Raw genomic sequence first — 15,328 nt, 5'->3', positions numbered from 1 at the left:
TGACCCTCTGATTAAATCAACTAGCATAATAGTTAGTTAAAATTATTTAATGATGATAACACACCAAATGGATGGATATAGAAGTACACAGACACAGCAAACGAGCTTCCCGGGGGCATCTGTCGTGCTGTGAGCTGCTCTTGGTGTGTTTTAAAGAGGGAGAGGCCACTAATTCCAGAAAGCCTTGGCCTTACATTTCCACATACTCAAAACTCACTTCACTTAATAGTCTTGTTCAATTGCTTCCTGCCTTTATGTTTTCAACAAATTGTAGGCCATCTGCCTTGTTAACCCTGGCGTTTTCTTTTGTCTGTTGTGTTGGCTTTACATGTTCTTGCTAAAAAAAAACCACAACAAACAAACAAGCAAAAAGTAAAAAGCAAAAAGCCCTTTCTGTTCAGCTATATTCTTTCTTGCATAGAGCACTGTGGAGGAGGATTACATAACCTGTCCTTCTGGCAAGAAGAAACATTTTGTGATCAGGGTCTGAAGTGGAAAATGGCCCATGGAGGCACAGTAGTGCCCTGGTCCCTCCTATAGACTGTGGTTTCCTATCCACGTGCTTTGTCTGGGGCTCTGCCTCCAAGACCCAGCACACCGGAGATGAGGATTTGTGGATAAGTAATGAGGGAATGTTTTCAGGAGAAACCTGTAAGGAAGTGTGGGAAGCCGGATGGGGCAGAGATAGAAGCTAAGTGAGGATGTGGCTCTTAGTGAAGTCTCAGCCTCATTCCCAGGGGGGCATCTGGACCATGGGTTGTCTCTTGCCTTGAAGCCATCATTGAGGCAGGCAGTGGGGAATAGCTTCCATCACCTAAGGGCAATCTGCTGAGGAAGGTTCCAGTACCTGAGCAGGTAGCAGTAGTTGAGCAATATGTGCATGAAAACTGAACTGATAACAGTGACCACAGGGGTCTGAATAGGTGATTAATGGTCTGCTAATATACATAATATCAAATATTAAATGTGTGTCATTTTTGAAATAGCTGCTTTCATTTGACCCAATGTATGAGCCTCCCTAGATTTTCTTGGCCTTACCTGTTTCCTGGCCCTTCAAGTGGTTGAACAGAGAGGCCCTGCCCCAGGGCCATTGCCTCATTTCCAACCCTCAGCAGCTGACCCTGGCCCTGGAAAGGCTGACTTCCAAATGGCCTCCATTGTACCCACCACGTGGGAGCTGCAGTAGCCACAGAGTCCTGCTGTGACCCATGGACACTCACAGAGGCTGTGGTTCCTCCTGCCCCATATTTCCAGGCTCAAAGTGCCAACCGTGGGGCATGATATCTGGCTTCCTCAGTGGCTGTCCCGAAGGGCCAGGTGCACCCCCAGGAAGGACATGAGCATTAAAGCCCCATGGGGGAAACCAATGGAGAAAACCTACAGGTAAATGCCTTTTGCTCTCTTCATCTGACATTGTTCGGAGGTGCTGCGGCCAGTGTAGAGGATGCTGGAGGTCTTCCCTTCTGACAGGGCAAGAGGCCCTGTTTTCTGTTCTAGAACTTTAGCCAGCAAGGCACAGCCACCTCGCATCGCCTTTCCTTTGTCCCCAGTTTCTCGTCCCTTTTCCTTCACTCCTGCTGCCCTGCCACTGTACCTCTACACCACTCCCAAAATGTACCAGCACATACCTGTAACCTGGTTCCAAACAAACAAAGAACAACTCCCCCCTCAAAAACACAGCCTGGAGCAAACACAGTACCCCTAGAATTTCAAAGTTTCAAATCAATATATAAATCCTTAAGTGGCAGATTTTCACTGTAAAACATCAGGGGAGGTTTTTTTGAGTAAAATGAGAATGATCCTAAAATTGTTCTTTTTTCTATCTAAACAAAGTCAATCATATTAAAACCTAAGTGGATGCCAAGGAGACATCCCCAGGATGCTACAAAGAGTTTTCCTTTTTGTTATGACTTCTTTCACAAACGGTCTACGTGCCATGAGCACTGTGGAGAGGCAGTGAATTTAAAAGCGATGCAGAGAATGTAGTTCCCTGGAAGCTGCTCTTCCTGAAGGAATTCATAATGGGAACCGGCATGATGCAAGTGATGGGAAACACTCTTGTATTTCAAAAAGAGAATTGACTTGCACTGTGGCTCTGGTCACATCTAGGCCAGCAGTTATGAGACCAGAACTAGTTTTGAGTGTTACTGAAGTGTAGGCTAGAGAACCTGGCCAGAACACAGTGAAGTTGTCATCATTGTTACAATTAGTGCTGATGGCTGCAGTCCATTTGGTATGGAGCTCTTAAGATGGGTACAGGATAGCTGTTCTGTTCTCTTTATTACATGCTTGTGGAGTGACCTCAATTTTCTTTTCTGTCTGATTGGCCTTAGCATCTGGTTTCCTTTTTGCTGTGTTTTATTACAGAGGCTGCCTCTCTTTGTTTCCCCCCGCCCCACATCTGGAATCTAGCCAAATGTACCAGAACAAGATGCTTCTAACACTTGAAGCCTTTGTAAGGGTGCTGATTGCAACTTGGGTAACTTCAGTTTAATCCAAGGTGGAAGATTTCTGCTGCTTTTGGGGAAGAAAATCGATGTCTAAAAATAAAACTTAGGCATAAAATAGGGCCAAATACTCATTCACTGCCTCACTTAGCTGAATGCTGAGATTATTTCAGCAGCACTAAATCAAGCATTTGTGTAGAAGAGGTTGAGCATGTTTAAAAAAAAAAATCCAGAACAGTTAATCTTAGATGACAAACTGGCTACTATAATTTGTCATTTTTTCAAAAGACATAAATTATGTAGTTCTTAAATGACTAATTTTCGGCTTATACTTATGCTGACCCCTGAACTGGAGCACTTGTATTCACTAGTCTTTTGGAATGTATGTTGTGGGTTGTTATAAGAGATGCTGGAGAGACAGGCAGGACCTGAAGCCAGAGCACAAAGGCTTGGTAGGCTAGGGTTAAGAATGTGGATCTGGCCCTGGCTGGTGTTTCTCAGTGGTTAGAGCATCGGTCTGTGCATTGTTAGGTCTCAGGTTCAATACCCAGTCAAGGGTATTGATCCATACCTGAGTTGCAGGTTGGATCTCCTGCCCTGGTCAGGGCACCTGCAGGAGACAACCAATCAATGTGTCTCTCTCACATGGTTGTCTCACTCTCATTCTCTCTTCCCTCCTCCCTCCCTCCCTTTCACTCTCTAAAAATCAATGGAAAAAATATCCTCAAGTGAGGATTAACAACAACAACAACAAAAAGAATGTGGATCTGAGTGTGGTGGGAAGCCACTGGAGGGATTTAATGAGGAAGATTTCATAGAAAGATTTATAGTTAAAAAATATAACTCTTGGCTGCTATATTGACAATGGGTTGTAAGGAGGCAAGAATAGAAAAGGGTAACCAGCCAGGTATCTATTTTATATATTTAAGTAAGAGATGACAGTGTTTTGGAGTAGGATGGTAATGATGGAGTTGGAGAGAAGTGCACAAACAATGGAGAGTAATCCATTTGCAAAAAAAAAAGTTGGTTAATGTATTATACGTATATGGGTCATGAGGGAAAGGGAGAGTCAAGGTTGATTTCTAAGATCCTGGCCTAAACAACTGGGAGGATTTGGTATCAATTATTGAGATGAAGACTAGAGAAGGAGCAGGGTAATTTTTGTTGTCATGTTTGGGGTAGGATAAGGAGCGATAGTAAAGGGAATGAAGTGGAAACAAGGGCTCGTGGTAATTCTGTGATGCCTATAAGGGATCTAAATAAACAGCTCAAATGGGTAGTTGAATATCTGATAAGTTTGAGAATCCTTGGCATATGGATGGCATTCAGTGTTATGGAATAGAGGAACTCACCTAGGGAGAGAAGATAGAGAAAATATAAGGCCTTGAGAACATCCATATTTCCACATAAATAGGACAAGCTGGGGAGGAGGCCCAGGAGAGGGCTAAGGAGGGGCAACAGTGAGGAAGGGAAAACTGGAAGAATGTGGTGGTTCAGAAACGAAGAGAAGAATCTTCCAACAGCTGGTTATGTTGAATGCTGCTGTGAGATGGATAAGAAAAGAACAAATTGTATCCACTGTTTTGGGCAATATGGAAGTTCTTGGTCACACTGACAGTGGCAGATATGACATGTCATGCAGTTGGGCCCAGAATGGATGGAGGGGAGATTGTAAAGGGGAAATTAGAATGGCTATTTAAACAATTATTTTAAGAAGTTAATAGAGCTTAGAAATAGATGGGTAGCTAATCAAAAGTTGGAAGAGAATATTGTTGTTTTTTTCTGTTCTTAAGTTGGGATGTATTGGAGTGTTTATGCTCGTGGGATTGATCTGGTAGGGAGACAGAACATGGTAATACAGTAGAAAGGAGATATAATTGCAGGGATAAATTGCTGGATGCAAAAAAAAAAAATACATGGGATGACAGCAATAGTGAAGGGTTTGACTTGGAAAAGAGGAGGCTAAATTGGTGGTAGGGGGATGAGGGAGTAATTAATGAAGCAAGAGCACCAGCTGAAATGGAGATGGGAAAAGGGGTGTTATAAATTTCAAGAAAAGGTAGCAACTATTGGAGTCATTTTGGAGAATGGGAAGGTGAACCTATACTAGGCAGTGAACATGAAATGCCCTAAACATACATTAAACAGGAGGATTTGATTTTTGCTTGGAAAGAGACTGATTAAATCTTAAATTGTTTTTTTAATAGACTATAAAGGTAAAAAGTTATTACATATTAACATATGTTTGCAGTAGGAAATTAGTTTAATGATTACTGGTAATCTTACTATTCAGAGATAATCATTATAATATATCTTTTCATATATTATAAATGCAAATACATCTACAGGAAGAAATATAAAGGTCTTATTTTCATAACTAATACTATTTTTTAAGTTTTTATTTTGCCAAGCATTTTAGGTGTTGTTCTGAGAAAGATAGAAACTATTGGAGTGATAACTGTGTCATATTGCAAATGTTTACTCTAATTGTATTTTAATATGTTTGTGCTGCTTTTCCAATTTTTATGTAGATCTATCTATAATTGGAAATGTACAGTCATGTTATAAAGGCGCTCTTCCAAGAATATGTACCAATTATTTTTTTCTACTATTTAAAATGTAAAAATGAAAGTATAAATTATTAATCTACCAGCTTTTAATTTGATTAAATGTAATGAAGGAACCTAATTTTATTTTTAGAATAGTTTTAATTATTCTTAAATTTCATACCCTGTAACAAATTTAAAACACAACCTTGCACCCTAATCAAATAGCTCAGTTGGTTAGAGCAGCATCCCAATATGCCAAGGTTGTGGGTTTGATTCCTGGTCAGGGCACTTACAAGAAGCAACCAATGAATGCATAAATAAGTGGAACAACAAATTGATGTTTCTCTCTCTCTCTCTCTCTCTCTCTCTCTCTCTCTCTCTCTCTCTCTCTTTCCCCCTCCCTCCCTCCCTCCCTCTTTTCTCCACCCCTAAAATCAATAAAAAACACAACCTTGTAATGGTAGAGCTCCCAAATGATTTACTTAAGATTTTCTTTCAGAGGTTTTTAAAATAAATTACTACATATTGTTCTTTAAACAGGATATTTGTTAAAGAGTAAAAATTATCTATCATCCCATCGCCAGAGAAAATAAGTTATACTTTACTTACTTGAAATTACATTGTGTTTATACATTTTGCCATCTATATTTTCTCACTTTTTAAAGCTTTTGAAACACTCTTTGTAAACCATGATTTTAATGGCTGCCTTATGATCTGCACTATTATTGGACACTTAAGGATGTTTCCAAGTGTGTTTTTTTCCATGTGTCATTATAAGTAACACCATAGTTAACATCATTGGCATTTAATATTTAAATTGAATTTTGTTTAGTATATTTACTGTAAAAACAATACATGTCCATTGTAAAAGCTTTAAAAATAATAGACAAAGCCTGGCAGGTGTTGCTCAGTGGTTGAGCATGGATCTATGGACCAGGACGTCACTATTCGAATCCCATTTGGGCACATGTCCCAATCGGGGGCACGCAGAAGGCAGCCAATCAATTATTCTCTCTCATCATTGATATTTCTATGTCTCTTTCCCTCTCCCTTGCTCTCTGAAATCAATAAAAATATTTTTAAAAAAATATAACAGACAAAAATATTATTATCTAGAGAACTACCCTTGGATGTATTCCAAATCTTTTTTCATTCAACAGCCATTTTTCAATACCTGCTGCTATGAGAAAGATGGAAGCTATTGGAGTGATAACTGTGTCATATTGCAAATGTTTTCTCTAATTGTATTTTAATATGTTTGTGCTGCTTTTCCAATTTTTATGTAGATCTATGTAATAGGAATATGCAGTCAGGTTAAAAACATGCTGCTTTAGATGTGACACCTGCTCTCCAGAGTTAACATTCTAGTGCACATTTAGTCATATGTCATGTCAGTCTCCGAAGTGCAGAAATGCGTGTGCTTTTAGGAAGGGACTGTGCTACTTAAAAGTTGCATTGTAATCTAATTTTCTCCTACAAGAACTCCCTTCCATGCTACTGAGCCATCTTTTAAGATCAGCTTTAATGGCTGCAGAAGAATTATCTGTGTGGATGAACCATATTTTATTTTACTAATCTATATATAGTCACTTTCTTTACTAATTCCTGTTTGCTCTTAAAATCCATAGAATGCATGTTTTGCTTCTTTTTAATAGAATAAGTAACATGACCTCTACAAGATACAGGCAGTGCTGTCTCTCTTCCTCATTCTTATAATATCTCTAAGCGGATCTCAAAGTAAGTTCCTTTGTAATATACCCAAGTGTTATTTATTTGTATATTCAAGAGGAACATGAGTACCCAGCACAAGGTGGCTGTTTCCTCTCTAGCCATACATTGTGAACTTTTCTAAAAGATCAGTTAATGAAAGTCTGCATGAAGATTAAAAATTGTATTTTCTCCTGCCTACTCTGATTAAAACTCTTCTAAACTGTTATCTGCTACCAGAAATAAAATCACTAGAAAGGCAAATTTGATTGATTGGTTGATTGATTTTTTTTTAAGGTGTAGGCTTGGTACTTACTCAACAGTTGACAGAAGGCATTATTAGTTTTGCTAGGCATTTTTAATTAACTAATAAAATATTAGAGGTGTTTAGTAGAACAATTAGGGAGGTCAACAAAACCACTCCTTTTGTATCCCAACTTTCCATGTCTTTCTCTCAGCATAATACCACATCCCTCTAACACTTTGTACAGAAATAAATAATCTCTCTGAGGAAGAGAAGTAGGACATGGCAGAGTGGAAATAGTGCCAGAGGAAAAAGGTGTGACAGGGCCACACGAGCACCCAATTCCCCCATCTTCAGTGGCCTTGTCCAGAGTCCAAAGGAGTTTACTACATTGTCCATAAGCTAAGCTAAGCTTTTCAGTCCTAATATCATAGAATTCATATACTGATATAGGGCATTCAACCTACTGATCAAAGAACCTGGATTCTGGCTTCAATGATTATGAAGTAGCTAAGTATATCTTCTTTGCAAAAATCCTTGATTTTGATAAATCCATTTGGTTTTTAAAATCAGCTTCTAAAGTGGAAAATTGGACTTCCACATTTATATTCAGAATAACATTTATTTACTAGTTTTTATTAACTCATGGGATAGCCTGAGAGTTTTCCCAAAGCCAAAATAAATGAGTCACTTCATTGCCCATTTTGGACTCCTCCTGCCTGTGTGCTCCCTCACTTGAAACTAATATCCGCATATTCCTAACAGATTTCTGAACCTAACATCATCTTCTATGCACTCAAATATTTCCTAACTCAACCAAGTTAAGCATGTTCTAATATTTTAGGGCCTGCTAGCTCTAGCTAGCTGGATAAAATAATTTGTTATTGTTATAGTAGGTGTTAAAAGTAAATGTGTTCAGGGAATAAAAATCAATAAGAGTCTTTTATTACATGATATACATAATTTCCAGTAACTATAGCAGGCCAGGATCAGAGGAGAGATGAGACTATTGATCAAGGCGGGAGCAAACTAATGTTTCTACGCTTTAGGCTGTTGACAATTCTCATAGCTACAATGAATCAAACAGATAGTCTATTAAAATTGCAGTAACTCAAACACAGAGCTTTATAGCTTGTTTCTAGTAATTAGACTAGCAGGAGTTCTTGATGCTGTGTCTGTTAATGATCAGGCTGCTGACCTAAAATAGTTCTTCTAGGTAGTCCTAACATAACCCTTGATAAGTACCCATCACTAATTCTCTTCATAACTGCTCATTTTATACACAGTCTTTCCAGCTTTCTTCAATCATTTTAATACTATGAGTGAACAAATAGTCATTGGAAGACTTGAGGAAGATGTAATTCTCCCTTGATCATTTGAGAGTGGGAGAAAAAGTCATAATTCACTGGTGGAATCACATGATGTTTATACATGATGTCACTACAAAGACAGTGACCATTTGGGAAAGCAAGATCCCAGATACACAACCAGGACACCCTCTTCCTCAGTGAAATTCACAACAGAAATGCTTCCCTACCTTTCAGAAGATTAAGCCATTTGGATGAAGGAATTTATATGTGCTATGTGGAAACAACAGCTAGAAAAATCACAAAGTGGTCGTAGAGGTGGGGGGTAAGTATGCATGTAAGGTTTTACAAAACATAACAATGATATAATTCCATGTTTTTCTGAAGTGTCTTTTTCTTAATTTGATATGCTAGGGGGCTTCCTAAGTCAATACATACAAATCAACCTCATTTTTAATGAGTAGTATATCATAGTTTAGACCTGCCATAATTGACACACCCATTCTCCCATTGGTAGATATGCAAGCATTTCCAGTGTTTTACATTGCAAGAAAAATTTAATGAGATTAACATCCTTACACTAAACACAGAGAAATGATCTGAAGAAAAAAAAAATCAGATATAATATTTTAATGCATTACTTCCACCAGCATTATAAGAGCATCTACTTTCCCCTTAGTCTTATCAGTACCTACTACCATCAATCATAAAAATTTATGCCAACATGATATATTAAAAATATTGAATTATTGACTTAAATTGCATAAGTCAATAATTTTTTTGGTTTCTGAATGAAAACAGAATGGCAGCAATGGACACTGGAAAACAATGAAAATGCTCATATGAAATTATACAGTTAATTTTAATATTTTATTCAGTTAACCCTTGGAGAACACAGGGATTAGATGAGCCAACCACCCATGCATTGGAAATCTGCCTAAAACTTAAGCCAGCCCTTCGCATACATGCATTCTCAATGGCCAGTTGACCCTTGAAGAATGTGGGTTTGAATCCTGCAGGGCTACTATTTGTAATACTTTAAACAATAAAAAAATAATAATAATAAAAGAAAATATCTGCAGGTGAGTGGACCCATGCCGTTCACAAGCACTGTGTTCAAGAGTCAACTGTACTTACCTCTTGCCCATATTAATTGTATTTATCTATTCATTTATTTATTGGAGAAGGGGCATTTTCTAATGTGTTGTTTTACCCAGCACTGTTCCTTCTCCCTCTATCCTATTTAGCTGCATCAGACCTTGACTCAGAAATCTAAGAATAATGTGTAAATAATGTCAAAAAGACTGAGTCAGTACCCAGTACCTGAGGAGTGCAGAGTGCTGCATGAGCGCTAGTTTATAGACTTAAACACCCACATTTTGGTTGCTCAGCACTGAGGCTATTAGATTTCATTCTATTGTTCTTTCTAGAGAATTGAGATCACTAGTTGCTATGTATCCATGAATACCCTTTTTTTCACTTGTAGATAACCATACACGATCTTACAGTTCTACATTTTTTGTTTTGCTTTTTCTTTCAGTGACTGCCAAGTTTTGCTCATAAAGCTTATCTTTCCATGCATGGATATTAAAATAATAAATGTTCTGCAAAGATGGCCTACCAAGAAGCTAATGATGACAGTTCCCCAAGAGCCCTTCTTTTTCCCCCTTAGCTTTTGTCACACTGGTGATAAAATATGAAAAGAGGAACACAAACAGATCCATCATATGTGGTGTGTTAAGTGTTTATCCTCGTCCAGTTCGTACTTGGCAAGTGGACAATACATCTAGCCCTGAAGGCAATATGGAAGAAATTGGGTCTTTTGATCCTTTTTATAATAAGGGTAGAGTAAATATCATAGGATCAAATTAATTTTATGAATTTACTATTGAAAATCCATTGCTGAAGCAAATATAGACAGGAAGATGGACAATGAAAGGTAGGCTTCGTGGGGCTTTCTGTGTACATGTGCTATGTCTGAGGATTGGGGGAATGAGGAATGATTTACAGGAAGAGAACGGAACACAAAGGAAAGAAAATGCATCTGTGACTGTTACAAGACCGGGACTAAAGTCCCAGGCATAATATTTACTGGCTATTTTACTTTAAGCAATTATTTTTACTTCTGAACATTAGTTCCTCAATGATTAAATTGAAATAATTCTTACCTTGCTAGGTGTTTATGAGTTGAAGGAAAACATTTGTGAAATGTAAAGTAGCATATTTATTCATAAATACCAATGTATTTCCCTATGGTTTATTCTCTAAAGATAATTTTCTACCTGCATTGTACTTTAAAAGGTGGGAGGAGAAGGAAAGAAAGCTTGCTTGTCTATTACCAGGTTCCAACCTCTGATTCTTGCCAATCTTTCAACTAAACAAAAGTTAACTAATTAGTATTATGGTTTCTCTTTAGTTTCTCTCTTTTTTTTAATTATCTTTATTGGAGGACAAAATTGAGGCGGAATAGATGGACGTGTCCCGAGCCTTGTCCCAGAGCAGATAGAATGAGCAGATGAAATGAATAACATCCACCCAAAATTGGTGAAGGAGACTCACCTGGTGAGACAATTTGCAGCCGGGAAGGGCAGAGGACGCTTGGAGAAAGCCTAGGGCACTGCAACCACACGAGCAGCAGACACGTGAGCAGCCCGCCCCAGGCCAAAGAGCAGCAGCCTTGTGTGGCCTGCCCCTGTCCAAGGAGTAGCAGCTGTGTGAGCGGCCCACTTCCCTGTCCGAGGAACATCAAGCACACAAGTAGCTGCTCCCATCCGAGGAGCAGCAGCTGCATGAGCAACCCACCCACAACTGAGGAGTGCAGCCCGCCCCCATCCAAGGAGCAGCAGCCTCATGATCAGCCCACCCCTGTCTGAGGAACAGCAGCTGTGCAAGCAGCCTCCCCGCAACAGCTAGAGGTGCCACCACTGCTGTGAACAGCACCCACCAGAGGAGCCACTGCCAACTGAGGAGCAGCTGCTGCCATGACTGCATGAGGAGCAGCTGCAGCCCGAGGAGCCACTGCCACCCAAGGAGCAGCCCCGCACGATTCAACATCTAGATCTATCAGTGAGATTGAAAAATGGGTAGACAAAGAAACCCCCTAAGGAAAGAAAAGGACTCACCAGAAAAGCAGCTGAGTGAAACAGGCAAACAGTATGTCAGAAAAAGAATTCAGAATAAGGGTCATACAGTTCATAAACCAGATGATGAAAAAATCAACAACTTATGTAAGAATCAAGAAGAAATGAAGAGTGATATAGTTGTAATAAAAAACACTATGGAAAGTTTCAACAGTAGACTAGGAAAAGTGGAGGACCAAATTAGCGAATAAGAATACAGGGAAGCAAAACACACCCAAAATGAACTACAATTGGAGAAAAATTAAAAGACAGGAGGAGAGCATAAGGGAGCTTTGGGACAACATGAAACAAAACAACATACGAATTATAGGGGTACCAGGATGACAGGAAGAGGAACATGGGTTAGAAACCCTATTTGAAGAAATAATATCAGAAAACTTTCCTGATGTGGTGAAGAAAAAAGTCACACAAGCACAGAGAGTCCCAAACAAGATGAACCTGAAAAGGCCCACACCAAGACAAATCATAATTACTATGGCAAATATTCAGGACAAAGAGAGAATCTTAAAGGCTGCAAGAGAGAGACAGAAAGTTACATACAAGGGATATCCCATTAGATTATCAAATGATTTCTCAACAGAAATATATCAGGCCAGAAAAGAATGGGAGGAAATTTACAAAGTGATGCAAAGCAAGGGACCGAATCCAAGAATACTCTATCTAGCAAGGCTATCATTCAAAATTGAAGGGGAAATAAGGAACTTCATGACAAAAAAAAAAAAAAAAAAAAAGGCTAAGGAAGTTTAACACTACCAAGCCAGCAATGCAAGAAATGCTAAAGGGACTGGTGTAAAAAGAAGAAATAAAAAGGGAAGAAGGAACACAGGCACAAAAAATAAAAATGGCTACAAACAAGTACCTATCAATTATAACTTTAAATGTAAATGGACTAAATGCTCCAATCAAAAGACATCAAGTGGCTGAATAGATAAAAAAAAACATGACCCATATATATGCTGTCTACAAGAGACCCACCTCAGAACAAGGGACTCACATAGACTGAAAGTGAAGGGATGGAAAAATATCTTCCAAGCAAATGAAAATGAAAAAAAATAGAGCTCAAAGTAAAGGCCATAATAAGAGATAAAGAAGACCACTTTGTAATACTAAAGGGATCGATACAACAAGAGGATATAACCCTGATAAACATATATCCACCCAATGCAAGAGCACCCAAATACATAAAAAAAACTCCTGGGAGATATCAAGGGAGAGATAGACAACAATACAATCAGAGTAGGGGACTTTAATACACCACTGACATCACTGGATAAATCCTCTAGACAAAAAATCAGCAAAGAAACAGCAATTTTAAATGACTCACAAGAGTAGATGGACTTAATTGACATCTTTAGAACATTTCACCCCATAGCCAGGGAATATACATTCTTCTCAAGTGCACATGAGACATTTTCAAAATTAAACCACATATTAGGTAACAGGCAAAGTCTCCCCAAATTCAAGAAGATTGAAATCATATCAAGCATCTTCTCAGATCACAATGGCATAATATTAGAAATAAAATACAATAAAAAAATTCAAACACTTAGAAGCTGAAAAACATGCTATTAAACAATGATTGGGTTACCAAAGATATCAAAGAAGAAATTAAAAACATCCTGGAAACTAATGACAATAAAAACACAACAATCCAAAATCTATGGGATACAATGAAAGCAGTCCTGAGAGGGAAGTTTATAGCTCTACAGGCCTCCTCAAAAAACAAGAAAAAATGGTAGTAAATCATCTAACTCTACAACTTAAAGAATTAGAAAGAGAGCAACAAGAAAATCCCAGAGTGAGCAGAAGAAAGGATATAATGAAAATCAGAGCAGAAATAAATTATATAGAGACCAAAAAAATAAATAAATAAAAAAAATAAAAACAATACAAAAGATCAGTGAAAGCGAGAGATGGTTCTTTGAAAGGATAAACAAGATTGATAAACCTCGAGCCAGGCTCACCAAGAAGTAAAGAAAGAGGACCCAAAGAAACAAAATCAGAAATGAAAGAGGAGAAATAACAAGAGACCCCACAGAAATACAAAGGATTGTTAAAAAAAATACTATGAATAACTCTATTCCAACAAACTGGACAACCTGGAGGAAATGGACATATTCCTAGAAAAATACAACCTTCCAAAACTCAATCAGGAAGAACCTAAACATCTCAATAGGCCAATAACTATGGAAGAAATTGAAGCAGTCATCAAAAATCTTCCAGCAAACAAAAGCCTGGGGCCAGATGGCTTCACAGGGGAGTTTACCAAACATTCAAGGAAGAATTAAAACCTATCCTCTTCAGACTCTTTCAAAAAATTCAAAAGAAAGGAACACTTCCAAGCTCATTCTATGAAGCCAGCATTACCCCAATATCAAAACCAGATAAAAAAAACACAATGAAAGAGGATTACAGGCAAATATCCCTCATGAACATAGATGCCAAAATCCTCAACAAAATTCTAGCAAATCGGCTCCAGAAGTACATCAGAAAGATCATACATCATGACCAAGTAGGATTTATCCCAGGAATGCAAGGATGTACAATATTCACAAATCAATAAATGTGATACATCATATAAACAAATTGAGGGATAAAAATCACATAGTCATATCAATTGATGCAGAAAAAACATTTAACAAAATCCAACACTCTTTTTTGATAAAAACTCTGAGCAAGGTGGGAATAGAAGGATCATACTTCAACATTTTTTAATAAAAATTCTGAGCAAGGTGGGAATAGAAGGATCATACCTCAACATAATAAAAGCCATATATGACAAACCCACAGCCAACATCATACTCAATGGGCAAAAAATAAAACCATTTTCCTAAGAACAGGAACAAGACAGGGATGCCCATTCTCACCACTCCTGTTTGACATAGTACTGGAAGTACTAGCCATTGCGATTAGACAAGAAGAAAAAATAAAAGGCATCCAAATTAGAAAAAAAAAAGTAAAACTGTCCTTATTTGCAGATGACATGATACTATACATAGAAAAACCTAAAGACTCCATCAAAAAATTATTAGACTTAATAAACGAATTCGGCAATGTAGCAGAATTCAAAATTATGCCAAGAAATCTATGGCATTTCTTTACACCAATAGTGAACTTACATAAAAAGAGACTAAAAAATCAATCCTATTTAGCATCGAAACAAAAAAATTAAGATTCCTAGGAATAAACTTAACTAAGGAGGTAAAAGACCTATATGCAGAAAACTACAGGACACTGAAAATAGAAATAGAGGAAGACATAAACAGATGTAACAACATACCATGTTCATGGATTGGTAGAATCAACATAATTAAAATGTCCATACTACCCAAAGCAATCTATAGATTCAGTGCATTCCCCATTAAAATACCAACAGCATATTTCACAGACCTAGAAAGAACTCTCCAAAAATTCATCTGGAACAAAAAAAAAGACCCCAAATAGCTGCAGGAGAAAGAAGAACAAATTAGGTGGGATCTCAATACCAGATATCAAGCTGTATTACAAAGCCACTATTCTCAAAACAGCCTGGTACTGACACAAAAACAGACATATAAATTAATGGAATGGAATAGTATAGAGAACCCAGAAATCAACCCAAACCACTATGCTCAATTAATATTTGACAAAGGAGGCATGAACATACAATGGAGTCAAGACAGTCTCTTCAATAAATGGTGTTGGGAAAATTGGACAAATACATGCAAAAAAATGAAACTAGATCACCAACTTACACCATACACAAAAATAAACTCAAAATGGATAAAGGACTTAAACATAAGATGGGAAACCATAGAAATATTAGAGGAATCCACAGACAGCAAAATCTCAGATATATGCCGAAGCAATTTCTTCACCAATACCACTCCTAAGGCAATGGAAACTAAAGAGAAAATAAACAAATGGGACTACATCAAAATAAAAAGCTTTTGCA

General features: G+C 37.8%; 1 protein-coding gene across 1 annotated transcript; it reads left to right on the top strand.

Annotated features, from left to right (window-relative positions):
• The first annotated feature begins 1,353 nt into the window (after positions 1 to 1,353).
• HHLA2 (HERV-H LTR-associating 2) lies at positions 1,354 to 10,468 on the top strand. Its single transcript, XM_054709821.1, is given in 6 exon segments — positions 1,354 to 1,383; positions 6,682 to 6,733; positions 8,234 to 8,440; positions 8,443 to 8,560; positions 9,907 to 10,193; positions 10,431 to 10,468. Coding segments are annotated over 6 exon segments (732 nt in total).
• The last annotated feature ends 4,860 nt before the right edge of the window (positions 10,469 to 15,328 follow it).

Source organism: Eptesicus fuscus, chromosome 3 (genome assembly GCF_027574615.1).
Source record: "Eptesicus fuscus isolate TK198812 chromosome 3, DD_ASM_mEF_20220401, whole genome shotgun sequence".
Lineage (NCBI taxonomy): Eukaryota > Metazoa > Chordata > Mammalia > Chiroptera > Vespertilionidae > Eptesicus > Eptesicus fuscus.
Note: the sequence above shows the minus strand (reverse complement) of the source record. Positions and strands in the feature narration are given on the sequence as shown.